This window comes from Aspergillus karnatakaensis (genome assembly GCF_047715665.1).
Source record: "Aspergillus karnatakaensis strain CBS 102800 unplaced genomic scaffold BJY04scaffold_15, whole genome shotgun sequence".
NCBI classification, from domain to species: Eukaryota; Fungi; Ascomycota; class Eurotiomycetes; order Eurotiales; family Aspergillaceae; genus Aspergillus; species Aspergillus karnatakaensis.
The window spans coordinates 552,058-577,565 of NW_027395727.1; the positions used below are offsets into that span (position 1 = coordinate 552,058).

The 25,508-nt window shown below is 51.1% G+C and overlaps 13 protein-coding genes across 13 annotated transcripts; 5 read left to right on the forward strand and 8 right to left on the reverse strand.

Moving 5' to 3' along the window:
- Positions 1 to 342: 342 nt before the first annotated feature.
- On the reverse strand, positions 343 to 1,768 carry BJY04DRAFT_185394 (uncharacterized protein). The gene is made up of 5 exons (XM_073710764.1): positions 1,233 to 1,768; positions 934 to 1,181; positions 786 to 879; positions 666 to 738; positions 343 to 610 (listed from the first exon to the last, which is right to left on the reverse strand). The coding sequence occupies exons 1-5, from the start codon at positions 1,399 to 1,401 to the stop codon at positions 490 to 492; spliced, it is 705 nt and encodes a 234-aa protein (XP_073573155.1). The 5' UTR covers positions 1,402 to 1,768; the 3' UTR covers positions 343 to 489.
- A 1,183-nt stretch (positions 1,769 to 2,951) lies between these two features.
- Positions 2,952 to 4,317, reverse strand: BJY04DRAFT_30937 (3-isopropylmalate dehydrogenase). Its single transcript, XM_073720105.1, has 3 exons — positions 3,787 to 4,317; positions 3,292 to 3,718; positions 2,952 to 3,239 (listed from the first exon to the last, which is right to left on the reverse strand). Exons 1-3 carry the CDS (start codon positions 4,256 to 4,258, stop codon positions 3,023 to 3,025), a joined length of 1,116 nt encoding a protein of 371 aa, XP_073573156.1. The 5' UTR covers positions 4,259 to 4,317; the 3' UTR covers positions 2,952 to 3,022.
- Positions 4,258 to 7,007, reverse strand: tah18 (NAPDH-dependent diflavin reductase). Its single transcript, XM_073710765.1, has 4 exons — positions 6,737 to 7,007; positions 6,494 to 6,669; positions 6,333 to 6,431; positions 4,258 to 6,276 (listed from the first exon to the last, which is right to left on the reverse strand). The coding sequence occupies exons 1-4, from the start codon at positions 6,896 to 6,898 to the stop codon at positions 4,776 to 4,778; spliced, it is 1,938 nt and encodes a 645-aa protein (XP_073573157.1). The 5' UTR covers positions 6,899 to 7,007; the 3' UTR covers positions 4,258 to 4,775.
- A 171-nt stretch (positions 7,008 to 7,178) lies between these two features.
- Positions 7,179 to 8,352, reverse strand: BJY04DRAFT_185401 (DNA-directed RNA polymerase III subunit C31). The gene is made up of 3 exons (XM_073710766.1): positions 8,080 to 8,352; positions 7,721 to 7,967; positions 7,179 to 7,627 (listed from the first exon to the last, which is right to left on the reverse strand). The coding sequence occupies exons 1-3, from the start codon at positions 8,188 to 8,190 to the stop codon at positions 7,242 to 7,244; spliced, it is 744 nt and encodes a 247-aa protein (XP_073573158.1). The 5' UTR covers positions 8,191 to 8,352; the 3' UTR covers positions 7,179 to 7,241.
- A 92-nt stretch (positions 8,353 to 8,444) lies between these two features.
- Positions 8,445 to 10,385, reverse strand: BJY04DRAFT_216645 (uncharacterized protein; the record flags this gene model as incomplete). Its single annotated transcript, XM_073715812.1, has 1 exon — positions 8,445 to 10,385. The coding sequence occupies one exon, from the start codon at positions 10,383 to 10,385 to the stop codon at positions 8,445 to 8,447; it is 1,941 nt and encodes a 646-aa protein (XP_073573159.1).
- A 49-nt stretch (positions 10,386 to 10,434) lies between these two features.
- Positions 10,435 to 11,976, forward strand: BJY04DRAFT_185404 (COP9 signalosome complex subunit 6). Its single transcript, XM_073710767.1, has 3 exons — positions 10,435 to 10,897; positions 10,946 to 11,422; positions 11,473 to 11,976. Exons 1-3 carry the CDS (start codon positions 10,627 to 10,629, stop codon positions 11,880 to 11,882), a joined length of 1,158 nt encoding a protein of 385 aa, XP_073573160.1. The 5' UTR covers positions 10,435 to 10,626; the 3' UTR covers positions 11,883 to 11,976.
- A 161-nt stretch (positions 11,977 to 12,137) lies between these two features.
- BJY04DRAFT_226747 (uncharacterized protein) lies at positions 12,138 to 13,692 on the reverse strand. The gene is made up of 2 exons (XM_073718482.1): positions 13,349 to 13,692; positions 12,138 to 13,299 (listed from the first exon to the last, which is right to left on the reverse strand). Exons 1-2 carry the CDS (start codon positions 13,649 to 13,651, stop codon positions 12,163 to 12,165), a joined length of 1,440 nt encoding a protein of 479 aa, XP_073573161.1. The 5' UTR covers positions 13,652 to 13,692; the 3' UTR covers positions 12,138 to 12,162.
- A 653-nt stretch (positions 13,693 to 14,345) lies between these two features.
- On the forward strand, positions 14,346 to 16,101 carry BJY04DRAFT_226749 (general substrate transporter; the record flags this gene model as incomplete). The annotated part of the gene is made up of 4 exons (XM_073718483.1): positions 14,346 to 14,687; positions 14,737 to 14,941; positions 14,987 to 15,177; positions 15,225 to 16,101. Exons 1-4 carry the CDS (start codon positions 14,356 to 14,358, stop codon positions 16,099 to 16,101), a joined length of 1,605 nt encoding a protein of 534 aa, XP_073573162.1. The 5' UTR covers positions 14,346 to 14,355.
- A 189-nt stretch (positions 16,102 to 16,290) lies between these two features.
- BJY04DRAFT_185406 (uncharacterized protein) lies at positions 16,291 to 16,606 on the forward strand. Its single transcript, XM_073710768.1, has one exon. The coding sequence runs from the start codon at positions 16,298 to 16,300 to the stop codon at positions 16,517 to 16,519; it is 222 nt and encodes a 73-aa protein (XP_073573163.1). The 5' UTR covers positions 16,291 to 16,297; the 3' UTR covers positions 16,520 to 16,606.
- Positions 16,607 to 16,619: 13 nt separating this feature from the next.
- BJY04DRAFT_216649 (DUF3632 domain-containing protein) lies at positions 16,620 to 17,486 on the forward strand (the record flags this gene model as incomplete). The annotated part of the gene is made up of 1 exon (XM_073715813.1): positions 16,620 to 17,486. The coding sequence occupies one exon, from the start codon at positions 16,620 to 16,622 to the stop codon at positions 17,484 to 17,486; it is 867 nt and encodes a 288-aa protein (XP_073573164.1).
- Positions 17,487 to 17,925: 439 nt separating this feature from the next.
- BJY04DRAFT_31066 (uncharacterized protein) lies at positions 17,926 to 19,040 on the reverse strand. Its single transcript, XM_073720106.1, has 3 exons — positions 18,827 to 19,040; positions 18,514 to 18,777; positions 17,926 to 18,452 (listed from the first exon to the last, which is right to left on the reverse strand). Exons 1-3 carry the CDS (start codon positions 18,920 to 18,922, stop codon positions 18,024 to 18,026), a joined length of 789 nt encoding a protein of 262 aa, XP_073573165.1. The 5' UTR covers positions 18,923 to 19,040; the 3' UTR covers positions 17,926 to 18,023.
- Positions 19,041 to 19,579: 539 nt separating this feature from the next.
- Positions 19,580 to 21,778, forward strand: BJY04DRAFT_31110 (homeobox domain-containing protein). Its single transcript, XM_073720107.1, has one exon. The coding sequence runs from the start codon at positions 19,734 to 19,736 to the stop codon at positions 21,504 to 21,506; it is 1,773 nt and encodes a 590-aa protein (XP_073573166.1). The 5' UTR covers positions 19,580 to 19,733; the 3' UTR covers positions 21,507 to 21,778.
- Positions 21,779 to 22,765: 987 nt separating this feature from the next.
- Positions 22,766 to 25,365, reverse strand: BJY04DRAFT_216652 (uncharacterized protein; the record flags this gene model as incomplete). Its single annotated transcript, XM_073715814.1, has 2 exons — positions 22,766 to 23,435; positions 23,492 to 25,365. The coding sequence occupies 2 exons, from the start codon at positions 25,363 to 25,365 to the stop codon at positions 22,766 to 22,768; spliced, it is 2,544 nt and encodes an 847-aa protein (XP_073573167.1).
- Positions 25,366 to 25,508: the final 143 nt, after the last annotated feature.

A 25,508-nucleotide genomic window follows, 5' to 3' on the forward strand; every position in this document is an offset into this window, starting at 1 on the left:
GCCAAGCCATCGCAAGTAGCCGACTTGAACACTGGAGTGTAACAACACGACTGACATGATGAGTTTCAATAAATCGAAGCTGGTATCCTCGGCTATAAGAGACTATGCTATCTAGCTATTACAGTAATTTGAATCCTAATAAAGCCCACAGTTGTGCTCCTCCTTCGCATTCAGTGTTTCATACATATATATATCTGTGGCGAGTTAGAGATGTATCACCGTCTGACTTCCCTTGACTATCGAGCGGGCATCTGATATGGGAGGCCTACCAATGTCAAGAAAGTGAAGATAGTATATTTAGTTCGATCGACCCACAGCTCGTCTACATATACAAGGTCCGGAACTGGATTGCTTAAACCAAGCAGTAAGCATCTCGTCTCATAAGAATCAAATTGTCTATTGTCCGCTCGCTATTAATACAGGAATCCAACGTGCAAGTCATTATATGATACAGTGGTCGTTAAAAAAAAGAAATCTCTAATCGATTAATCAAGGGCTAGCCCTCTCCTCCTTGTCTGCAGCAAGCCCACCATTCTCGAGGCTGCGGCCGTACTTCGACTTAGGGCCATACTTGTCGTCGTGGTTCTGGGACTTCCAGAGGATAATCGTGCTATAAGCAGCGTTAGCAATAGAATTCTAAGAAAGGTTTGGAAGGGTGAACATACCTGACGACGCAAAAGACCCAGCCGGGCCAGGCGAGGACAACGGCGGCAATGACCTTGGGGTTGTTGCGGTATCCTAAGTCAAGTTAGTATATTATCGTGACGAAGAAAAGATGCACATACTGTAAGAGGGCTTCTTCGTGTACTCCAACCTGAAAGTCTCCGCAGTCTGCGGATCCGTCCCTGTCACCGTCGCATCGTGGAGAGCGCCGATACACTATACCGCCGTTAGCTTCGACACCTTTGTATCGGCCCAAGTATCCAGACATACCGTCAACGTCAAAGCTGAGCTGAGCATCATGATTGTGACAACCACCGCTGAGATCTTCCATGAAATTCGAACATGTTTGCACTCGTGTCGTTCGGGCCAGAAAAGATCGAAGAAAAAGGCAGAGCCGAAGATGAATGCGACGGCGATTCCGACGAAGATGTTGTACGAGGCGGCGCCGATGAAGCTGTTATTGTGGATCTTGACACCCGGGTGTTGCCCTTGGATATAACTTTGTTGGTCGAGGTAGTCTATAGCGAGAGATGTTAGAGTGGTTACATAGCTAGGGGTGGTAGTCGTACCTGAAAAAGCGGCCGTTCCGACGGACTCCGAGCAGACACAGAGGATCATGGCGAGTTGGTAAACTATCATTTTCGTCCGGCGCAGGTGGTAGGCGCGATTGAACATGTTCTTGGAGCCGAACTTTCTCCAGTGGATCTCATGGAGATCGAGGCCCCAGATGACGGTCATTTTGGGGATAGGCAGAAGAGTTAGGACTAGAAATGGGTTGAGTGGTAGTCCTGAAGGGTAAGAAGAGAGTGAAGAAATGTGTTAAGAAAGTGAAGAAAGCGGATGGAAGAGAGGTAGTTTTGATAGATTTGACGAGGGATGATGATGATGCTGCTATTTCGGTAAAACGTCATACAACTCACAAGCGAGACAGCGACATCATCAAAGGCAGCTAGACTAGAATAAGGGGCACTATCTTGAAGTTCCTTGCCAACCAAAGGAACAAGCTCAGGGGATGGTTCCGCCATGAGCTTAAACTTGATTGCGATGCCGTGGTCGTGATGTCATCGGATATCCCACCGCTGATCTTCTGCAGTTGCACAGCGCCATCCCAACCACCCACCTCACCATTTCCATCCCTACGAGGCATGTTTTCTCTTCTGCCTAACCTTGGCTGCATGCCAAGGGTCTTGTGTGTTTATTGAATGTCAATTGTTGACAGTCGCTCTATACTCGCCATCAACACCGGCACAAATCTGTTACCGTCCGCGAAGTGCTCAAAATGGTGGCGAAACACACTGCAGATCCAAAAATATCTTGATTGCAACCCAGAAGATCTTTATTGAGACAGAGCCATATGCGCGAACGAAGCTAACGAGAAAGAACCTCCAAGACGCACGATTTCACGCGTGGACACGAATCGACCACCCCCTTACTTACCAGCACAGCATATATGCGCTGTCAGAGATCTAGATTCAAGCCGTGTTTATGAGGAAAACAAGTATCCAAGGTTATCAGCGTGCCGAATCTGGACCATTTCTTCATAGATGTTATACGTTGGCTCGATTGACGTTAAATAGAAAGCTTTCAGATCGGCCAGAACACCGTCTAAGATTCGAGTCCTGGAGAGCAACTATGCTCTTCACACCCGTAGAGCTTAACGTGAGCTTTGCAGTTGCCGGAAGGCGTGATTAGCACCCGCTCAGTCGCCTTTCACTTAGTCAGACACCTCTAGGATAGGAAAGCAGGATGAAGTTGGCTGTGCCTTCTTCATTCGGTGAGAGTGCTGAGCTAGGAAGGCACGGCTTAGGGCTCGGCGGGAAGGGGCGACATGCTCCCATGTCCATCGCGCCTTCCTTGTTGATAAGAACTCCTGCCTCGTCCGGGCTGTATCAAAATAGGAAGGCGCGTTCAACGCAGTGCAGGAAGGAGCGACCAGAGTCCGACTCTATTGCACCTTCCCAACGAGCCATGCCAAGACCCACAAGCTAGGAAAGCATGGTTGAGTGCTATACAGCAGACTATGCCCCTCGCGAGGAGCAAAGGAGAAAGCGAGCCCTGTGTCCGCCGCACCTACCTTATGAATTAGAATATAAGCCTTTCGGTAGTAACAACTTTGGGGAGCACGGAGAAGCATCGGAAACCGACTCTACATGCATAGTTTCTCACAGGCCGGGTGGCTGCTACCAATATATAAATCTACGAGAAGCGGATGTCTAGACACATGGATCTAGACAGGACTTCCTTGTTTGTCCTGCTACTCGGGCCGCATCTTGATGCCAAGAGGTGCTGAAAATGCCCTGTCGTATAGTATTCAAAACCTCATGTCAGACTCGAAAAGGATGTCACCCCCAACCCATATTTACAGCTTCCCCTGCAGCGCCGCAACAACCGCATCGCCAAACTCCTTCGTCCCGACCTTGCCTCCCAAATCAGAGGTCCGGATACCCTTATCCAGGACAGCACGCACAGCATCCTCGATCTGCTGCGCCTCCGTCTCCAAATTAAAAGAGTATCTGAACATCAACGCGACACATAGAATCATAGCGGTCGGGTTGGCGATGTTCTTGCCGGCAATCCTATCATTCGTTAGTTCTGTAACTCGAAACAAGATACAATGAAATAACATACGTCGGCGCAGACCCATGCGTAGGCTCATACAACCCATGCACCTTCTTCCCATCCACCTCACCAGGACGAGGCAAGCCGTCTAGACTCGCACTAGGGAGAACACCCAGTGTCCCGACTAGCGAGCCCGCCTGGTCAGAGACCATATCGCCGAAGGTGTTATCGGCGAGGATGACGCCGTTCAGAGCCCGAGGGTTCGTGGCCATGATCAAGGATGCTGAGTCCGCGAGTTGGTGAACTAGCTTCACCTGCGGGTACTCCTCTGTAATGGTTTTCTCGACGACGCGACGCCACAGCCGCGAGGAGGCGAGGACGTTTGCTTTGTCGAGCGAGATTACAGGCCAGGGGGGGTTATGTCTAAGGGCGAGTTCTGCGGAGAGCCGTGCGATGCGTTGGATTTCGACGGTTGAGTAGCCCCATTCGTCCATTGCTGGTGAGATCGTTAGCTTGGATATTCAATGTACATGAATAAATAGACAAGGAAAGGCATTGAAATACCGTAATCTTCCTCCTCAACCTTCCTCCCAAAGTACGCCCCGCCGCAATTCTCCCTCAATACCACAAAATCCACACCCTCGATCACATCCTGTCTAAACGGACTGAAATCCCTCGCAATCTCTCGACTCGGCATATCTACCGAGCACGGCCTCAAGTTCGCATAGATGTCCATCGCCTTCCGAACCTGCAACAGACCACCCTCCGGCCCATCCAGCCCACGCCGGATGTGGTCCCATTTGGGGCCGCCAACTGCAGCGAAGAGCACGGCGTCTGCGGCGACGGCGGCGTCGAGAACGGACTGCGTTACGGATTTCCCGTGTGTATCGATGCTGATTCCGCCGATGAGCTCGGTTTGTAAGTTGAAATTCTGGGACTGGGTGTTGAATGTGGAGAGGACTTTGAGGGCTTCGGCCATGACTTCGGGGCCGATGCCGTCGCCGGGGAGGACGAGGATATTGTAGTTTTTGGCCATGATATTGGATGAATTTTATACTGGTCTATGGTGGGGTAGGTGTTTACTAGAAACTTGCAACTGTTGTTGCAGTGGAGTCTGTTATATGTATGAGGGGCCTATATCGGATCGGAGTGGAGGCCGAAATCGAAATGCGGGGAACACTGCCCCCGGAGCTCCCCCGATGGCGCCAGACTCGGCTGTCGATCTATATAGCCTTTCAAGAATGACCTTCTGGGCCTCATTGGATGTCGATATGCTTAGTACGTCAGGCCAGTACTGAACGCAGTAGTGGAAGACCCTTTTCCGGGACAAGCCGTCATCAACCGTGGTATACCCCGCATGTTGCGGGATAAAAGGCCGATGTCGCTTGTTCTGATCTGTCTGCATGAATCGTAACCATTTGGAGACCTTGGAACTGACGGTAGTCACGCCTGAACTGTGTAGCGACTCTTATTGTGGCTGTAATTGGCTACCCATGCTGCTGAAGCCGGAGGGGCCGTCTATTCAAGACAGATCCTCTATTATCGTCTATATCTCACCAAGTTTCTTGTTTATATCGCCCTGTCTTTTCCATCCCTACTAAATAATCTTCCGCCTCTTGTCGGCTGAACTGCTGTGATTCAGCATCAGCCCCGTATTGAAAAGCCTCTGTCAAGGCCTCCCTAACCGCCTGCGGCATCCGTCCTGACGAACCACAAACAAAAACAGTGCCCCCCTTGTCATGTAAAAGGTTGAAGACGGTCTTGAAGTTTTCACGAATAACGTCTTGCACATATACCTTCTGTTTCTGATCCCTTGAGAACGCCGTCAGGACTTTGAGTTTGACTAGTCCACTCAGCTGCTGCCACTCGTCTTCAAAGAAATAGTCCGAGTCTCGGTTGCGGCCGCCGTATAGGAGAATTGTCGGCTCGATCGGCGGATCAATGCCTGGATTTTCTTCCTGATAGGCTTTTACAATGGCTGCTTTCTCCCAAAGCATAGATCGTAGAGGCGCAACACCTGTTCCTGGGCCGATTAACATAGTTGGGCCGACTAGTTGTCCAACGGAGGAATTCAGGCCTCCGCGCTGGAGTTGAACTCGGAGTGTGCTCCCGGGTCGAAGATTGGCAATGTATTTCGTGCACACGCCTTCTCTAATCTTTTTTATAACGGTTCGGTATTTAACGATCGCGATCAGGAGCTCAAATCTTGCGCCGCCTTCTGGCGTTCGCTTCAGCTCTCCCCCACTGGCGATACTGAACTGCCTTCCGCGAAAGATCGGAAAAGCTGACGTTGCATGCTCCCATGGGATTTTGACAGTGTCGAACTCGTGTAGAATCTCGAGGATGCTGCGTCTCGGCCGTGTTGTATAGTCCCAAAACTCATCAAGATATTCGGGGTAGGTAAATTCTAATAGTCGTTCTTTGTGCATATCGTAATCTGTATAGTGTGCAATAGCCGAGAAGAAGGATCGGCGAGGAATGGCTCTAATGTCTAAGTAGTTTATAAGCAGCTCACGGAATGTCAATTTCGGGTGGGATTCGAGGTTATGGATTGGCGGAGTTGGTAGTTCATTCAGGGATCGACTGCTGTCGCGAGGAATTAGAGATACCAGAGCGTCTGCTTGCTCTTGCCATCCCATCATTTCGATCAGGCTCTGGACATCCTCGGCGGTATTTTTAGGGGTGATTGCTATCACATCCCCTGGCGCGTAAGATGCTGCGTCCGGCACAGTAAGAACTATATGTCGCACATCCTGCCAGTGAGTCTGCGGAGTGACTCGTTTGTTTTGGACCAGCGTCGCTGTCAAGCTGTCGTGAAGCGGCCGCTGATCATGATCAAGGCGATATGAATCCGGAACATCGCTTGAATCTATCTCAACAGTAGGAACCGGCGGTTTGATCTCCAGTACTCTATCTTCGGTCCGTAATTGTAAGATCCATTTTGGAGGTAGTTGCACATCGTCCGGTATCGGCTCCTGTCCTGCGGGGAGGGGGTACTTGTCCAGCAAGTGTTTCCGAAACCCGGTCAACCACGGAATAAATGTACCTTCAAGGCTATGCGTAGTGTCAGCGCATATCAGCAGATATCGAAAGGGACACGAGTGGTATACCCTTCCGAGTGTTGATGGTCCGCCTCTCCACCGTGATATATCTCCTCTGCTCCAAGCTGGAGCAACCGCTTGTATAACTTTCGCGCAGCCCAATTGAACCTGACCTCGTAAGAAACACACACATGACTTTATCTCGATCCCGAATTTTGATAAGGACTGACTTCGGATATGAACTATCCCCCAACCCAAACCACGTAAACCGTACCCCGCTCAGAAATGTCGGCGGCAGCTTCTTCAACAGCAACGATCTCCAGAACTTTCGCGCATTGGCAGGCAAGTCACCCTGGCCGGTGGTTGATACAGCGAAGATGACAACAGCATACGAGCTCAAGGAATCCTAAACACAATTTCTGGCGATTAGCAATGCTCAAATATAAAGTGTAGTGCGGGGCAGAGGAACAAACCGCCTTGACATGATTCAGCTCAGACACTTGCGTGGTGAAATGCAGACGCTCGGTTAGCGCTCCAATTTCCTCTGCAACATCTTGCGCATTTCCAGTTTCTGAGCCATAAAGGACGAGAGCAGAGCGTTTCTGCGACTGGGGTGTCGTCGCGCTCGTGGTCATAGTGGCGGGGTTGTTGCGGCTCGTGGATAAGGTTGCTCGTGTGTTGGACAATTTTATGGCTCGACACCTCCGCGGATCGGGATGATGTCATCCGTGATTGGACAATCTCAAAGGTATTTTCGAATGTTTTTCTAATAACGATGTATAAAAAGTGAGAATGAAGAGTTATATATGATTTCGTTTAATGCTGCAAGGTTGTCGTGGTCCATGTCTTGGAACGTGAACTGGCACGCGGGACCGAACTATAAGAACTATAAGATAATGCCGCTTTTGATGCATATGCTAAACAACGCTGAGATACAGATTTCCATAACTCCAGAAACAAGGGTATCCATAGATGCGCCTAATATGTGTCTTCGTCACCACCACCTCCACCGTCGCCGAAGCCATCGTCACCATAGTCATCGTCTCCACCGTCAAAGTACTGCTCAGCATTATAGTCCCCGCCCATCTCGTCTTCGTCCTCTTCAAAGTCATCGTCCACAATCTCCTCTTCGGCATCCTCATCCGCGTCAAGAATCCCCGCCTCCAATTCCCCTCCCTCACCCTCGCCTTCCTCGTCATCACCCTGCCGCCGCTTTTTCGTCGTCTCATCGTCTTCATCGTCCTCCTCAAAGCCACGCTTGATACCACTCTGTAGCGTCTGGGGGATGTATCCATCTAGCATTCCATCCGGTTTGAAGTTCGGCTGGACCGTCGTCCACAGGTCGCGCGGGAAGAATTTCATAACTACCCGAGCAATTGATTAGCGTTTGCATCACCCAAACTAGCGACGCCCGCTCTCACACAAAGAGCGAAACAAATGAGGCAGGAAAGTCTCACCATAAGGCCGGCCCTGCAACTTCGGCACAAGCCGCTTCTTCTTTTGATATTTGCCCGAGTACGACGGCATCCCATTGAACGGATCGAAATTTGCCTTGGAGCTCGCCGTGTACCCATTCGTGCCGGAGGAAACGCCGAGAATCGAGTAGTAAGGGCCGTCATGGAATCGTTCACGGAGGGTGCGGTAGAGGTCGACCTGGACCTGTTCGCGGTCGCTGAGTGCTCTTGCGCGCGGGACAGTGTATTTCTATTGGTGAGTGCACTGATAAGCAATTATACCAGCCAAGGTAGGAGGGCGAGAACCGATGCGCTCGCTGTAATCATGGTTCGAGTGACGAGAGGAGGCTGCGCCAACATACAGGGAAAAGGGGAGTAGGTGCGGTGTCTGCCTCGCCGCTAGCGTCGGTGGTATCCCAGGTGAATTCTGCTCCGGGGAGCTTCTTGCCCTTCTTTGCGCCGAATCGCGACATCTTTGTGCATTGACTAACCAAGTATTGAAATTGAAGGCGCTGGAAAGATGTTGACTCCGCGGCAGAGAAAAAGTTCCGGCGGAGCTTGACTCACCGCCCGAAGCGGGGAATGCAAATCATCGGACCTAGCTAGGGCTCTCGGACGTTACCCTTTCACACCGCCTGCCTTGTTATCAGGTATAGGTATTATAATTATAAGTTGTTCAATTGTTCATAAAATGAATCGAGGTAAGTCTGCCTCTTGCATTCAATGCTTACAGCCCTACAGTCTCCACTTGAGTGACAGTCCGAACCTCTGGACCCAAAGGTCCGTCATCTACTCTCTTCTTCAGCGTGCGCAGGATATCATCAAGCGCCGGTCCTTGGTCCTCAATGGTCCGTAGCGATCTATACAGAGCCTGCAAGACATCATACCTAGCTGTTGCAACCTTCCAGACGGCATTTTGCGGGTCGGCAGCTCCGCCAGCGACAAACTCGGAGTACGAGCGGGGCGGTTTGAACAGAAAAGGAAGTACCGTGGTTAGAGCAGGGGGAGTAATGGCGACCCAAGCACCTGATTGAGGTAGAGCGCCTTGTGTTGCCGGAGACAGGCGACCAAGCTGATCCTCAGACGGGAGTTGGTATCGAGATGAGCCCGCAGCGGTCGTGACCTCACCAGATAACGTTTCCCAGTTGGCGGTGACTATAGCCAGCATGAATGACAGAGCGCCAAGAGAGAGGTCTTTCATGGCCAGCACGTCGGCTGCGGCGACGACATCTTCCCAGTGGGAAGGTCGGTGATTCTGGTACATAAAGTACAAGGCACGGGCTGCTGCCGCTTCTTTGTGCCAGTCGGTTGCCGTTTGACCGGAGGTATTAAGCTCCATTGAGTTAGCTTTGAGCGGTCTCGGGGGTCCATGGAATATCTTCCCCAACGCGTTGAAAACTTCAAGATTTGGAGGGTTGGTGGGTAGAGCCAAGACAGGATTCACCCCCTTTTTACTGGCTTCCACTAACACCACTCGTGGGAGGGAGGAAAGGACGTTCAGTTGGCCACTGGGCGTCGGACCGTGCGCCCACTGCGAAGAAGAGACCAGCAATGATGCGTTCACTCGAGAAAGGATACTGTCCAGCAGTGTTTGAGGGTTTTGGAGGAAGTGGTTAGGATAGAGTTCGGCATATTGGGCAACATAGTCCATGATTGCACCGCACAGGAAGCTAAGATCGATCGGGTCCAGTTTTGACTCATCAATGTAGTAGTCAAGTAAGGTTTTATGGATATCGTGCGAAATAAGAAACTCGAGGGCGGGGGAGGAGAATGTAGATGCTGACTGGACAACAGTACGGGATGCCAGGTTGGGAGCGTCGATTTCAAGAAGAGAACGGAAAAAGTGTAGCTGTGTCATGTGCATCAAAACATCACTCTTGTCCACCATCTCGCAGGCCGCAAAATGCAGCAAACTCTTGCTTCTGTACTTCGTCTCAACTTCCGGAATATGGGATGATGAAACAAAGTCCCACCGCAGTTGGCCAGTCTTTACCAGGAATCCCATCAGCCTGCCCTGAGCCACGGTCTTTTCGCGATTTGAGAGACCGGAGCTTTCGTCTGCAAGACTGCAAAAGGAGAACAGTCGACCGTAGACATCCTTATCGGTAAATAACCTTCTCCACACGAGGCCCTGCCCACCGAAAACATCCCCAGATTGTTCTCCATTTTCCAATGTACTCGTCAAGTCAACCTCTAGAAGTTCGGAGAGAGCGTCAAACGCGGCCTGTGCGACACCGGTGGACGAAGTTGACAGCCAGAGCTCCACCAACGACGTGACCAGCTCCGGATCGCCGGCAACTATAGCAGCATCACTTGGGTTGTGCCCTGCTTTTCGTAGTAGCGTCAAAGCTAGCTCGTTGATCGGTGGTGATGGGGCGCGGAAACCGGCAATCAGACTGATAGGAGGTTCGACGGCGCGGAGATCGGCGAAGGTAAAATAAGCAGCGGATTTGATGCCGAGGGTCGTAACGGGGGTGGGGTCTTCTTGAAGGACGGGCAAGAGCTGTGATATCTGGGTCAACAATGCTGCGGGGACCTTTCGATCAGTAGTTTCTGTAAGCTCCAGCTTCAACTTGTCCAGGAGGGTTTGATCCAGCGGCGTGGAGGGGTCACTCTGGACTTGGCGTAGATGAGCCGTCACTTCAGCATAGGTAGATGGAACTGCCATCGTGTCCGTAGATACCACGGGCTCTGAGAAAGATGGAAGAAATGGAGAGGTGACAGATGGTTTGCTTGGAAATGCTAGCGGGGAAGCTCTCGGAGGAGAGTGCAAACAGCACAAACTCCGCCAACTGTCCCTCCTCATCTGGGGAAATGAACCTCACCAACACCAACATCCAGTATCCACCATAATACAGGCCAGATAGGACTCTCGTCTTCGTCTAGACATCCGGCCTCCATATATAACCATGTCGACACCAGAAAACTCTCTCCTGTCTCAGAAATCCTCCGACTCCGGCCTTCACCTCCAGCTCCACCCGCTTGTTCTCCTCACTATCTCCGACCATATCACTCGACACGCTGCGCGATCACAACAAGGGCCCATAATAGGAGCTCTACTAGGCCAGCAGAATGGGCGCGAGATAACAGTGGAACATGCTTTTGAATGCTTGGTCGTGAAAGGTCCAGATGGTGAAGCTCAACTGCCCGGCGAGTGGTTTGGTGATCGAGTGAAGCAGTGTAAGGTTTCCGCGCCATCAACATATTACACTTACTAAATTACCACAGTCAAGGATGTTCATAAAGTACCTGCTCTCGACTTCATCGGATGGTGGTCAACGGCCCCTCCGTCCGGCCCGACCACCGCGCACCTCCCCATTCATCGTCAGATTCTCGAAACCTTTAATGAGTCCGCCATATTCCTTGCGTTCCATCCATCTCAAGTCCAAAAGGACTCTTCTAGCGGAGGCAAGTTACCGTTGAGTGTCTATGAGAGCGTATACGAGGGGGAGAGCGCTCAGGATAGCGGCAAGGGAATGCAGGTGGACGGCGAGGAGCAATCGCTCAGTATCCGGTTCCGTGAACTACCATATACCGTCGAAACAGGGGAAGCTGAGATGATCGGAATTGATACGGTCGCTCGTACAGCAAGGAATGCTGCAGCTGTCGACTCCTCGACAACCGCGAAAGCCCCGCTTAGAAAAGACTCAAAAAAGGAGAAGCAGGCGTCAAGTACAGAACTCCTCTCGCCAGAGGAGGAAGAACGTAAGCAGTCCAGAAGATTAGCCTCAACGCGCGCTAACCTGAACTCATAGTTATTGCTTCTCTAAACACCCGCCTCAACGCCATACGAACCCTAGAATCACGCATCTCTCTCCTAAAATCCTACGTATCTAACATCTCGTCATCTGAAGTCGGTCAAGGGAACACTCCCACAGACCTTAACCACCCTATCCTCCGAGACATAAACTCCCTCTTATCAAACCTCTCTCTACTCACACCACAAGAGCAAAGCGCATTCTCGGCGGAGGCTCTAGCGCAGAACAACGATGTCAACCTTGTAGCTCTACTTGGTCAGCTCAGTGAGAGTGTCAATGGAATGAGGGAGGTCGGAAAGCGCACCGCCATTGTGAACAATGTACGACGGACCACTGCTGGGCGGGGTCAAATGGCCAACCCTGGGCGATTTGATGATGATTTGATATCTAGAGAAGGGATTCAGTAGGAAGATCACAATTTCAATACCCTTTTTGACAGCGATATACGGCATTTTATCTTCGAGCAAATAATTAAATAAGAGCACTGAAACTTCTGCTTGAGACCTTGAAGCAAAGGAGCAACTCTGAGAAAGTCCTGATGCTCTTTGGCCTTATTCAACACCCCAGGTCTCGAGCCGTCAATTTGTTACGAAAATACGATCAGACATCCCTTGTAAGTAGAACCTAATCATGACCTCTATGAGTATAGAATTAAACATCCCCTTCATCGTATACATAACAAACACCCTACTCACTAACATTCCGATTATAAGGCTGAAAGATAACCCGCCGATAACTCGTCAACTGGGGCGATCCACTATCCTTAACCTCCAGAATAACATGAAGCAAAGGCCCCTTGCGAAGAGGAACCTTCTCCCTAATAACCATGCACGAGCGTTCCCACGCCGGAACCGCAATCTCAACCTTCGTGCCCCCCTCATTCAGCACTTTGATTCCCAACTCCGCCACCTCCTTCGTCGTATGATACGTCTGCGTAGCACTCGGCTCCCGATACTGATACCAGGAGAAAGAAAGCTCATCGCCGTCCGGATCATACGTACCCGACGCATTGAGCACGAGTGTCGACCCAGCCTCAACCTCATAGTAAAGCGGAGCCGTACTGCCCACCTTCTCGTCCCCGACCAGGATCACAGGGTGGTGGTTCGCGCCGCCGAAATCCGGCGTCAGCGTCCACTGCATGCGTGCCGCGAAGTCATTCTGGAAGGTGTTTCTCCACCGCCAGATCGTCGCGCGGTTGGACTTGAATTTCGTGCCGTTCAGTCCGACCACTTCGTCTGCGGCGTCGGCGAAATGCCCACGCGGGTAGCCCTGTTTGCCGACGTTCACGGGGAGATATCTTCCGCCCCAGGAGCCGTACGAGGGCTCTTCGGGGACGCCCAGTCCGTTCTGGATCAGATACAGGAACGTCGGCGTATCGCCTTCAGGGATATACATGAAATCGGGATACGCTTTCCCCAACGGCCCGATCTGGATATTGTCTTTGATCCACTCGTGTGTTACGCGGGAGGGATCAGGCCCGCCTTGCTCGCTGGTGTTTTGGCCGGAGATTCCGGTCCATGTAGCGTTCGGGTACTGGCACCAGCCGTGGACGGAGCAGATGTAGAAGATGTCTGGCCACTGGAGGCGGATCCACGCGCCTGTGTCGTCTTGGTCGGAGATGGCGTAGACGCGGAGTTTGGAGCGGAGGTGGGGTGCGTTGGGGTGGTTGCGGATGCGGTGGAGGACTTGGGCGAGGACGTTGGAGCCGCCCCAGATTAGGACCCAGAGGGGGGTGTCTTTGGTTGAGTCTTGGAGGCGCGAGAGGAGGAGCTCGCCGCCTGGGCTGAGGGGGGTGTCGTCGTCTACTGCGGCCATGCCGTAGACCTGAGCGCTTGTTAGCTATGGTTTTGTGGTTAGGGGAAGGGTGTCGTACCGGAGGTCCGGAGCGGACAAGGTCTCTCATGTATTGAGCCGATGGGTATGGTGAGCTCGGGTGGACATGGCGGTTCAGGTTGTCGACGACGAGCTCGTATGCACTGATAATTTCGTGGAGGTTCTCGGGGGCCACTTTGTTTTTCAGCCAGACTGAGGTTGTGGCTACAATGCCTTCGGTATCGAATTGATTGGAGTAGGTCAGGTATCTGACGAATGACTCCGCATCGTCTGGCTCGTTTGTGATGTCCGTGAGAATGAAGACTCTCGGCTTGGAGGGGAAAGAAAGGACTTGAGAGGCCATGGTAAGGTATTTCCGTGAGACACTCTGATAGCTGCTTGGACCTGCATGATCTGGGAAGAAGAAGGGTCTTAAAACGAGCAGATGGCGCGCTTCCAATTTCCTCTGTGAGACGTACGTTATGCCATTAAGGCAGTCTCAACCACTACATAATCATTCTGGCTAAATGGACTTGAAAATGGAAAGTATAGACCCGAGGGAGCTTGGAGTTCGTATCGAGGGCATGGCTCGTACAGCTTCACGACTGGTGGAAGTATTGATTTCCGGGGGGACTCCAACATGGCAATCCTGGGGAACCCCAGATTTTCTTGAGCTCGACGCCCTGACCAAGATAGCGTGAGTCGACCCCAAACCTTGGCTATCTTTCATTGGATAAAGCTGATACAGTCGCAGGATTCGATCCTTTCCGGCAGATAAAGTCCACCACTCAGGTGAGCTAGACAATCTTCCCAGGGTCACACCTCTGGCAAAAGCACGACGTAAGGTTTTCGCGTGGTTGCAGATACCTGCTTAGGATGTTCCTGTGCTGAGGCTGCGCGGGGAGGCAGTTCGAAGCGCTTCGTACTAGAATAAACCTCGATGAGTTGGAGAAGTAGGCCAAAAAGGGATGGTTGGCTCTACTGTATAAAGGCGCTGCAGCGCTCCTTGGATCTCGTCCTGGATCTTCATCTACATACCACCCTCGTCATACTACTTTCTCAACCAATATGGCCACGGCAGACCCACAGCCTCGTCCCAGCAATGCCTCTAAACCACCAGTGGAGGAGATCGAACTGACCAAAACCGTGCAACAAGCTCATATTTCCAACCACGAAGAGCATAGAACCGGCATCTTCGAGTCCTTCCGTCGCTACCCCTGGGCAACCGTCTGGTGTGTATATGCCATCTGGTGTATCACCCTGCTCAGCTTCGATGTCCAGGCTGCCGGCGCTGTTGTGGGGATCCCACAGTTTCGAAAGGACTTTGGTTATGAGTACGAGGGCGACTATGTTCTGCCGGCGAAGTGGCAGTCGGCTTTCGGTGGTGCTCCTATCGCTACGTATGTTGTCAGTTCAACCTTCTCCGCGTCAAGATCTAATGCTGTATAGAGCCATCATATCGTCCCTACTTTCTGCCGAGCTGGCTGATATGTTTGGCCGGAAGAAGGTCCTTATGGGAGCTCTGGTTATCTCGTACATAGCTGTGGCTATCGAATTCGTTGCGACTACAAATGCGGTTTTCTTTGCTGGAAAGTTCCTCAACGGGTTCATGGTAGGGACTGTGGCTACGGTCATGATCACCTATATTGGAGAGGTATGTACTTATAGCAAGAGCTCTTGGTCGTAACTAACAGGTTAGATTTCCCCTCTCGCTCTACGCGGCATTTTTACATGCTGCATTGGCGTGGCATACGGCGTCGGACCCTTGGTCGCATTCATAGTGATCAACTACACTGGCAATTATGAAACACGCTGGGCCTATCGTGCCGTCTTCTGTGCCCAATTTGGGTTCTCAGCAATTGCGACCATTTTCATTCCCTTCATGCCGGAGTAAGTCATTTTACCACCACCGTTACAACACGAACTAACCCACTCAGGTCTCCATGGTGGCTCGCTTCCAAAGGGCGCAACTCAGCAGCTCTCAAAAGCCTCAACAAGCTCAGCCTTACAGGCGACGAAGGCAAACAGCGTCTCGCACTCATAGAGCTCACCCTCGAAAAGGTCCGCGCCGAGACCTCTGGCGTCACATACCTCGAGTGTTTCCGCAAGTCCAACCTCCGCCGAACCATCATCGCCATCATGCCCTACTGCATTCAGTCCTTTTCCGGAATTAGCTTCGTGGCAGGTTACTTCACATACTACCTCCAGCTCGCGGGATACTCGACTTCTACCAGCTTCGAGATCCAAATTGCGCAGCCTGTCGTTTCTATCGTGGGTAATCTCATGGCTGCAGGCTCAATCGACTACATCGGCCGCCGAAACCTCACGTTCTGGGGCCTTGTCATTCTAACCGCCTTTCTATTAATCACCGGCGGACTCGCAGTTGGCGGCTCCCCCGCGGAAATAAAAGGAACCGTTGCCTTTATCCTTATCTACAGCTGGTGGTACAACGTCTCCATCGGATCGACGGCGTTCTCACTCCTCTCTGAAGTCGCAACATCCAGACTACGGACTAAAACAGTAGCCATCGGCTACGCGGTGCATAGCGGGATCAACGTGATGTGGCAGTTTGTGATCCCTTTTATGTTCAACCCAGACCAGGGGAATCTGGGTGGTAAGATTGCATTTGTGTTTGGGGGCATGTGTTTCTTCTGTCTGGTGTATCTGTGGCTTTGGCAGCCGGAGACGAGTGGGCGGTCGTTTCAGGAGTTGGATGAGATGTTCGCGAAGGGGGTTCCGGCCAGGAAGTTCAAGGGGTATGTTACCGATGTGCAGATGGAGGGGGAGGCTGTTGCGGGGGGAAGAGAGGTGTAAAACTTGAATGAATGTAACAGCGAGTTGTTGTGGTATCAAGTCATACCGAGGCAGGAGATTGGTCATTCTTTTTGTCCATCAACTCATAATCCTCTCTTTCATGTTTAGCATGGATATATCATATGAGAAATCCAGCACGAACCCTACCGTCTGGTATTGTGTTCAAATCCAGTACACTTTCATTGTTCCCAAGAATATGCCATATCCCGAGCTCGGGCTGTTCTCCTTTCTTTCCGCAGCGATTGTCTCACCCTCTTGTTCTCTGTCCGTGAGAAATGCTTTGTTGTCAGCGTTTAACCTCTGTCTTGAAAATGATATCACCTTTGTCTCCTGTTTGAGCCCCGCTCAGCGTCACCGCCGGCCTCATAAAATAGCTACAGTAGCCATAAATTCAGCTTATCCCTTCTATGCCCACTAGCTGTCTGTCACCATCGCCCCCCGTTGGGATTCCAGCTCTTAGCACTACCCATAGCAAACTCACCACCATCTCCCAAGGTTAACCATCACCCACCTCCAAAATGGCACTCCCTGAACCAACCAGATATCTCAACCCCAGCATCCTTCCAACTCTCCACGCCCTCCTGTCTAACGAATCCACCCCATACAAAACAGCCTGCAACCTCGCATCCACTACACTAACCGCAGCCGACATCGAAGACCTCGAAGGCCGGATCTGGCACCTCTGGGCCATGATCACAACTTTAGCAAGCAAGACCCCTGACGCCGAAATCCATGATAATCTGGTTCAGACCCTGATCCAGCTCTCTAGGCTGCCTGGTGCTCCATACCCAAGTCCTACCCCAGAGAGCACTACCGGGGCTTCAGATACCCACGGCTGCAATATGGTTCTCTGGCAGGACCTCCCGATGTTGTCGTTGCATCTTGCTGAGCAGTGGGCTTTCTTTCTCGAGAGTGCTGGTCATGATTCTGACCATGAGATCTCATCCGAACTGGTGAACCTGAATCGCTTTGTAGCGGCGATGGTTGCAAGTCGCGAGGAGGTCTTCAGCAGCTACGCGTCGTATGCGCTTGTTACTCTCCATGAGGGGTTAGAGAGAGAAAGACCAAGCATACATAGGCATAGCACAAGTACAGCGGGCAGCAAAGAGGAGAATCGGCCAAATGCTAAAGCGTGGATTCTGGCATCAGCGGGGTGGATTGAGGTTTTAGGTGGGAAGATCTATGGTTGGACTGAGGAGGAGTGGGAGTGGGAGGCTGGGGTGGGAATTGTATTGGGGACGAGCGAGCCGTTATGGAACGGGAAGAGTGGATTTTGTAAGGAACGGTGGGTGTTTTGGAGGGAGAGGTTCGGGGTGATTGCGAGAGATGAGGATGGGTCTGTTGAGACTAGGAGAGTAGCTGGTGAGGCGGAGGGGAGGATTTAGCTAGCTTGCCTGGCAGAATGATGTCGATTTCGAAATAAATGATTGAATTGAATCTAGGTTGGTACCTACGGCATTCTAAATCCATCATGGGGATTCTAGCTCTTCAGAGAATGAAACTGTTTGATTTGGTCGTGCTGTATAGGACGGGTTTGGCTTGATTTCCCGGTGCTGGTTAGGATATAGAGCTTATATAGATACTTTGTTAGTTTTCTATTAAAAGGCGTAGCGTATGTTTACAGTTGATTCATCTATGGATAAGTCTCGCATTACTATATCAGAGTCTCGACCATGTGATGTATAGTGACATTCGACAGAGTATGTACTGCTATGCTACAGTGTAACTTCTGTATAAGGGTTAGACAAGAAGCTCTTGAGTCTGTTCTTGATAAGGTAAGGACTGGGTTCGTGGATATCACCCGGAAGGATATACTAAACCAAACCAACGCCAGGACTTGTACCTCTAGCAAAAAACTAGAAAGTATCAAAACGCCCCCAAGCACAAGAAGATGATAACGCCAAATATAGAAACTAGATACATCACCCAGACCCAGACCCAGACCCCCGGCTCGCCTTCGGCAAGAGCGCATCCAAGCAGCGCAAAAGTTCCTCCCCAGCAGCCTCGGCCTGTGTCCCTATCTCTTTAGAGGTAGAGGTGGAGCTAGAAGAAGACGTCTTCGATGTTTTGCCATCAGCAAAAAGTGCAGATAGCGACTGCAACCCATTCGGCTTCTGCATGAGCACCTTCATCACCTGCCACCGCCTGCGCAGATCCTGTACCTCAGACTCAAGGGTGTTCTTCTCCAGAAGAAGTTTCTCGGCTTCTTCTGCTTTGGCGTCGAGTCTGTCAGTGACCTCTTGGCATTTTTGCTCAAGCGAGTCGATCTGCGCCGCGAAGATCTTCTGCTGGTCTTCTTTGCGTTGCCGGAAGCGGCGCTGGGCGGCGCGGTTTTGGAGGCGGCGTTTGGCCTGGTTTTGTTAGTATGAGTTTAGAAAGTGGCTGGGTGGTGGCAGGAGGGTGGTTGCGTACGCATAGCATGGAATTATTTGCTGTTATGGGTGTGGTCTCTAGTATAGTGACACTGTGACTGTGCATGTCTGTGTGGGACTCGGAATCTGATTCCGAGGGTGGGTTGCTGAGGCTCTGATTGGTTGGTTGGAATATTGCAGGTCCATTGTTCAAGTCATGATATAAAATTGAATGTCCTTCTGTTCGGAATGTTGCAAGTGATGGGTCAGATATATTGGGGTATATGTAGTCCGCGTCAAACCCGGTATAGGCATCGGCGAAGTTCTTGGCTATGATAAGCTTCGGCCTGGAAGTAGAAGTTAACAAAGCTTACCGCAGCATTGACTGGATGTGTGTGTATAAATAGATGATTAGTAGTTGGCGAGACAGGGTTCGAAGGTCGTGAGGTGAAATAAGAGTCGTCAGTCATGATGGCGGTGGTGATGATGAAGAATTTCTGGGAACAAACGGGGCCGTAGAATCGGTATGTATATGCAGAGGAGGCATATTGTCAGCCATTAGTGATGCTAGGCAACTCAATGGAAGGATCAGGCGTGTTCTACAACAGGGCGTGGATGGTCTTAACTTCTACAGCACAGGGCGTGGCCGTAGACTGCGTGTTGATGCCTCAGGCAGTTAAAAGCTCGCTTACAAAGACCTCGATGGTCATGTGATGCCACACTGACGGATCCTTCGTATACAAAGCCAAGAATAGAACCATCGAGGTTCGTAACTCGTTCTACTACTCTGTCCATTCGACCCACTTAATTTGATCTTCTCTAGCTGTGGGAACCACCGAAGATCACTCTCTACTTCTACCCATTGTAGAAACGCCATCACTCCCTCGTAATGCCCAACGATAACGGTGTCAGAGACGGTCAGCTCGGGATCCGGTTCCCCCCAAAAGCCCCTGATAACAACGATGATAATCATGCGAAGCGAGGCAAAGCTTGATAGGCTGATAGTTCTGACACAATTGGGGCCGTTTCTTTGTAATACCTTTAATCTTCAGTTGACCCCTCCCACCTTGCCTGCTTAGGGGTTAGCATCGCCCGCTCGGCTAATTCTGCAAAGGGTTCCAATCCGCTCTGCCCGGTACCGTCGGATGCAGCTGAGTCCTGGTCCTGCCTATAGCGATCTCTTATCTCTGAGAGGATGGGACCCTTTCTGCCCTTTGTTCGAGCGAGGAGGACTCTGTCAGATCAACTGGACTGAGGCGCCGACTCCTTCTTGAGTAGTCCATGGAGAACGTGGATGGCACCTACCCTGGAGCCGGTCAAGACAATCTGTCCTCGCCATCTCCAGCTCCAGGAATCGTCCGGTACCAACGTTCGAATCCCAACCTGTCGTGGATTTACAATCAAGATTTCCACCTGGATGTGCTAGGTGATCCTCCTGTATTGGACGACCTTGCCGTTCAGCCGTCGTTGGTATTGACAACGCAGTTGATAGAACATGAGGGGGACACCTACAGCGTTGTCGAGTCGAGTGACAGCTGCGCCTCTTGGCTGTCTTTTCTCCACCCAGAGCTCGACGAGAGCAACCACATGTCGCTTAAACAGTCATCTGGGACGGCCACTGCTACCAAAGCTTCGAGACGCAATCCTCGTAACCGCCTGCCTCCTGACGCAGTGAAGACACTGCGATCTTGGTTCCGCGAACATAGCGACGACCCTTATCCGTCCAATATTGAGAAGGAAGGTCTTGCGCGACAAACTGGTCTCAGTGTGTCGCAGATCTCAAACTGGTTCAATAATGCGCGACGACCCAAAGACAAATCCCATACCAACCAGCGTGGAGGTCACTGGAGGGACAGCTCGCTTTCGGCGCCTTTGGAGAGGTGGAAGAATTCGCCACCGGAAACAGAACCTGCGGCGACGGAAGATATCATACGTGCGTTGAAGGAGCAGCCACATGCCTCGAGTCATGCCATTGCTCGACCATCTGCTCCGGGCACTTGCTCGAGTAATAGCTCGGGTGTCCCTTATATTCCTATGGCACAGTCTGTCAGCAGTTTCGAACACAGTCAGTCGTCAGGTTCAGAGTTGAACTTCAAGAAGAGGAACCATCCGTATCAAAGGCCGCCTACTCCAATCCCTGGGAAAAGATCTCGTCGACGTCGAATTGCTCGCCCGCTCAAGAAGGAAAAGGACAAGACACGACGTGCGTATCAGTGTACGTTCTGCGCCGACTCTTTCATTACCAAGTATGATTGGCAGCGGCATGAAAAGGCCCTTCATCTTTCTATCGACCGATGGGTTTGCTCACCTCAGGGTGGCATGGAGACCGTTGATAACATCGATGTGTGTGCTTTCTGTCACGCCCAAGAGATAAATCCTGAACATTTTGCGAGTCATAATTTTCTCACATGTCACACCAAGCCAATTGAGGAACGGACCTTTTTCAGAAAGGATCATCTCAAGCAACATTTGAAACTAACACACAATGTCGGCTGGCTGCCCTCCATGACTCAATGGCGGCGAACGAGAAGTGACATTACCTCGCGGTGTGGCTTCTGCGACAGCACCTTCACAACTTGGGACGAGAGAGTGGAGCACGTCGCGGAGCATTTCAAGTCCGGCGCTGACATGACCAAGTGGAAAGGTGACTGGGGATTCGACCCTGAGATCATGGACCAGGTGCAGAATGCCATGCCTCCTTATCTCCTTGGTTATGAACGAAACACCATGGATCCTTGGAGGATGACAGAGGTCGAAGGGAACTCGAGGGTTAATGAATCTCCTCTAGACGAAGACATCCCCAATGCTCTCAGCAAATACAGCGACCTCCAGCGAGACCTTGTTGACTTTATCCGGGACCAGCTGGCTGCGAACATCTACCCCTCGGATTTGGAAATCCAAGATACGGCTCGGCTTTTAGCGTACGGGAACATTGATCGGTTGGATCAAACATATGCCGACGATCCAGCATGGCTTGAAATGATCAAGCGTGAGGCAGGACTAGAACTGGAACAGCAGGACGATCTGCAGTTATTTGAGTTGTCGAATCCATGACCAGTCTTCCTCGAGTATGACCGCCACTTCGTTGTTTCGTCTTACACTCATACCCACAGCAGTCTGGCCGTTGTGGAACAGGCACAAAGTACAGCTGATTGCGGCGCCCATTGCATCGTGCATGCGAGAATGCTGGCCCGCCGTCCCTGCCCTTATCGACTTTTGGTTCCTGATGCCGACTTCTTATTGAAGAATGTCTTTTGTAGGAGCATGGCTTGGACTCTTTTGAAGATGGTACGGAATGAGTAAGCGTTTCCATCCGAGATTACGGGCAGCGGATTCGACATGCATTGCCTCGAAACGCAGAACGAGGCGACATCAGTGACAAGCGCGCGCATCTCTTTCTGGCGCTCTTCACTGCAACAATGACACTGTTGTAGCCCAAGGCTTCTGTACATCTGCACAATCTATGCGTGGCGCTCGCGGATGGCGCCAACCTTTTGTACGAGGGCACAAAAGCTTACAAATGCTGACACACTTCACGCTAAATCAATAGCCTTATTATGGCCGAATATGGCCTGATGGAAATTATCTACATGCGCCATGTTGTCCGTCTACGTCTGTGACTTGCGTGACGAGATTATGGCGGACTTGAGACAGCGGTATTCTTCTGGGGTGACCCTCCTAGTGGGTGGATATGTTGGCCTAATACTTTGTGTTTTTACTGAGACAAAGGCATCTTCCTCCCGACCTAAAGGACCAGCAAAACTTGCTATGTTGTTTTTGGTAGAGGGATGCTTGACTGGAAGGATTATTTGTATGCAACTTATAACTATGTCTTCTCGCCGACTTCACGGTTCTCTCTAAAACTGGCCAGACAACGTGTACTCTTTTCACCAGCCATGTCAACCGCTATTTAATAGAAAAGAAGGCCATTCGGCATCGGCATCGGCAAAGGGTAGCTCAATAAATTGCAGCAGATGCCATTCGACATGGGGATCTTCACTGACAAGACGACTCTTCTAGCTTGATGTTTCCAAGGTTTATCATCTAGAATGCAAAGGTCCGACTCATTCAATTTACTCACCGCAGCATGCATGCTAAGCCCAAAGGCTGCATGCTTTTCAAGTTAAACTTCCAGGCATGAGCATGAAGGAGAATCTTAGATCACGTTCTCTGACAATCTTGAGTATGGACCGAAATAGATACGAAAAAGGAGACAAACCAGAAAGCACCTACCTTGCTTTTCAGAATCCTCCCACAACAAAAAGAGGATAGAAACAAGCCGGAACCAACCAGGTCGCGTCTGCTCAACGCCGCTATGCTATCGGAATCCCCGTCATGAGCGAAGCGACACCTTTGGCACCGACAACATCCTCCAGACTAAACCACGAATACACCATTTTGTCCTGACCCTGATCATACGTATGATCGTCCTGGATTGGTGTTTTGTTCTTACAGAACACCCGCAGCTCCTTGACGGCCACCGCGCCGTTCTTCTCTAGGTACCCGCGCATCACGTCGGCAGCGCTCATGACGATCCGGCTACATACCGAGTCCCCGCCGCCGCCGATTCCAAATTGACGTGCGTTCAGGGCCGAGCCTCGCGCGACGTGATGGATGAGAATGACAATGTTGGATATGAAGGATTCATCCGGGAGGTATGCAGACGTGAAGTACTGGGAGAATTTGGCATGCTCTTTGTCGCGAGTTAATCGCAGGAGCTCGATGGCGCGCTTGTGCATGCCGAAGTAGTTGTATAAGATGATGGGCTCCTCCTCGAAAAGCTTGGTCTTTAGGAGGGCGAGGAGGTGCAGGGTGTCGATGTTGTGGGTGGTGGACCATGCTCGGGCGATGGTGAGTTCCGGGTTGGCTTTCTGGAGCTCTTTGCTGGAAGATGATTGAAGTTCCCGTTTCTGAACAAGCTCGTTCAGGATCTTGTCGAAGCTCGCGAGACCGACGTGGCTGGAGTCCACCCCTTCGGGACCACTGCTGACGTACTGGGGGAAGAATAGGTTTGCGACAGCAGTGGTTGGCTTGAGTACTCGGGCATTTTTGCCGTCGGGCTTGTGAAATTCCCTTTTGTTTCGGGAATCGCGACCGGGGATGAGATGCCTGTGGCCAGCTCGAGCCGTTGTAGCGATTCGGTGGCGTTTTTCGGCCGGGCACCAACGAAGATGTGTGATTCGCCATGGATTTTGATGAAAGCGTCCATGTCAGGCCAGGGGAGGTATTTCTGCATGGGAGAAGCTATGACAAGGTTGTGCAGGAAGGCCAATTGTTGAACGTCGTACCATTGGGAAATGAGCTGCTGACCGACGAACTGCATTCGAAGGTTGAGGTTGAATAAGACCAAGCCGCAGAGAATAAAGTGCTGCGAGAGGAGGATATGCTTTTCGGGCGGCGAGCCAACCCTGTCGATGCCAGAGCGCTGTCGAATCTCTTGGAACAGATCTTGGATGATCCATGAATCCACAGCTGTGCTTATACTTTGAATCTCCTTGTCCCCTTCTCTGGGCCAAAACGTGGGTGGCGGGTGCGTTTTGGAAAGGTTCAAGTAATCGTTGATAGTTTTTTGGATGCGAAGTCCAGACATTCGGAGGTCCCCAAATGCACCCAAAGGGCTGTGTCGCATGATATGATGAACGTCGAGGAATATCTGAGAGGCGAAGCAAAGCCACAAAGTCACTTTCTTCGTCCTGGCAAATTCAGCGATGCCTCGAGTTATGACATCCGCAGTCGGCATCTGGATTTTGAAGGTATCGAGCATGCAAAACTCGGGCAGAATCGAGAGAAGGATGATTTTGTCTTCGTTGAATTTCTGACTTAGAGACATCCGCTCTCTGTCAGATTTGGGATTATAGGTTCCAAAATAGCCTCTTTTGAAGACTGGAAGATGATTGTCCTGGAGAACGTCTGCGAAAGATTCAAGCAGAATCTTGGTTGGCACATAGCACCAGTCGGCTACATCAGCCATGTTCTTATTGTATGGCAGGCCGATCTCACTGGATGGAGCACCAGAAATGCCGCGGTTCAAACCTGCGAGTTTGTAGACAATAGATTGGACATTTTCACCCATATTGATAAGGGAAGAGCCCCAGTCAGCTTCCACATCCTTCACGAGATCGCGGGCTAGTTGTAATGCACTGTCTGACACGACAGCAGCGTTCATTAGGTCGATTTTTCCATCCCGATACTCCGACCAGGTATTGGAAAGGAACTTTCGCATATAGTTCAGGTCTTGAAGTAAGCAGTAGGTCTTGAAGAACAAGTGACCAAGATATGGATCTGCTGCTTCATTGTCGTCCTCCTCGACGACAGTCACCTTGGCGATCTTTCTATTTCCAACGGCTGCAGGTTGAGCCTGCCCATCGTCTTGAGGCTCCTCCACCGTGAGGACAGCAAATTTGTTGAGGAAGGTGTCAGTGTCAGCGTCAGCGTCGTCACTCTGATCGTTGGCACTAATTGGGGTCGGCGGTTCCTTAACGTCTGGTTTCGAGGCCTGCTTGACCTTCCATTCCAAGGTTTCGCAGATCTGCTCTAGCACAGTGATGAAGTGAGCATGACGCTTGTTGTCTGCAGAATCGCCCTGGCCCAAGAACCACGCAGTAATTGATTTCCGCAATTTGATAGCGCGTTTCGCGATCACGAAGACGGACTTGGGTACAGTGAGAGTGGAATCGGCCACGACTCTGGCGAGGTTTTGTAAATCTTTGGTGGTTACATTGTAAGAAACTGGACTTGTGTCGGAAGCGTCCCGTTTGCCTTTCTTTTTACCCTTTTTCGTGGGGAGCACAGGGGTAGAGAGGATAGATGGCTGATAGCCACATTGACAGGCAGTGTCAAGTAGCCATGTTGCCAATGTGTTGGTATCGGTTTTGTAGCGGGCATAGCTACTCTGCATGAAATCAGATAGCATGTTGGCGAATGGAGACCAAAGCTGGGAGAATTGAATAGGAGGAGGAGCAGGAGAGTTGAGGAGGAGAGTTGAGGAGGAGAGTTGAGGAGGAGAGTTGAGGAGGAGAGTTGAGGAGGAGAGTTGAGGAGGAGAGTTGAGGAGGA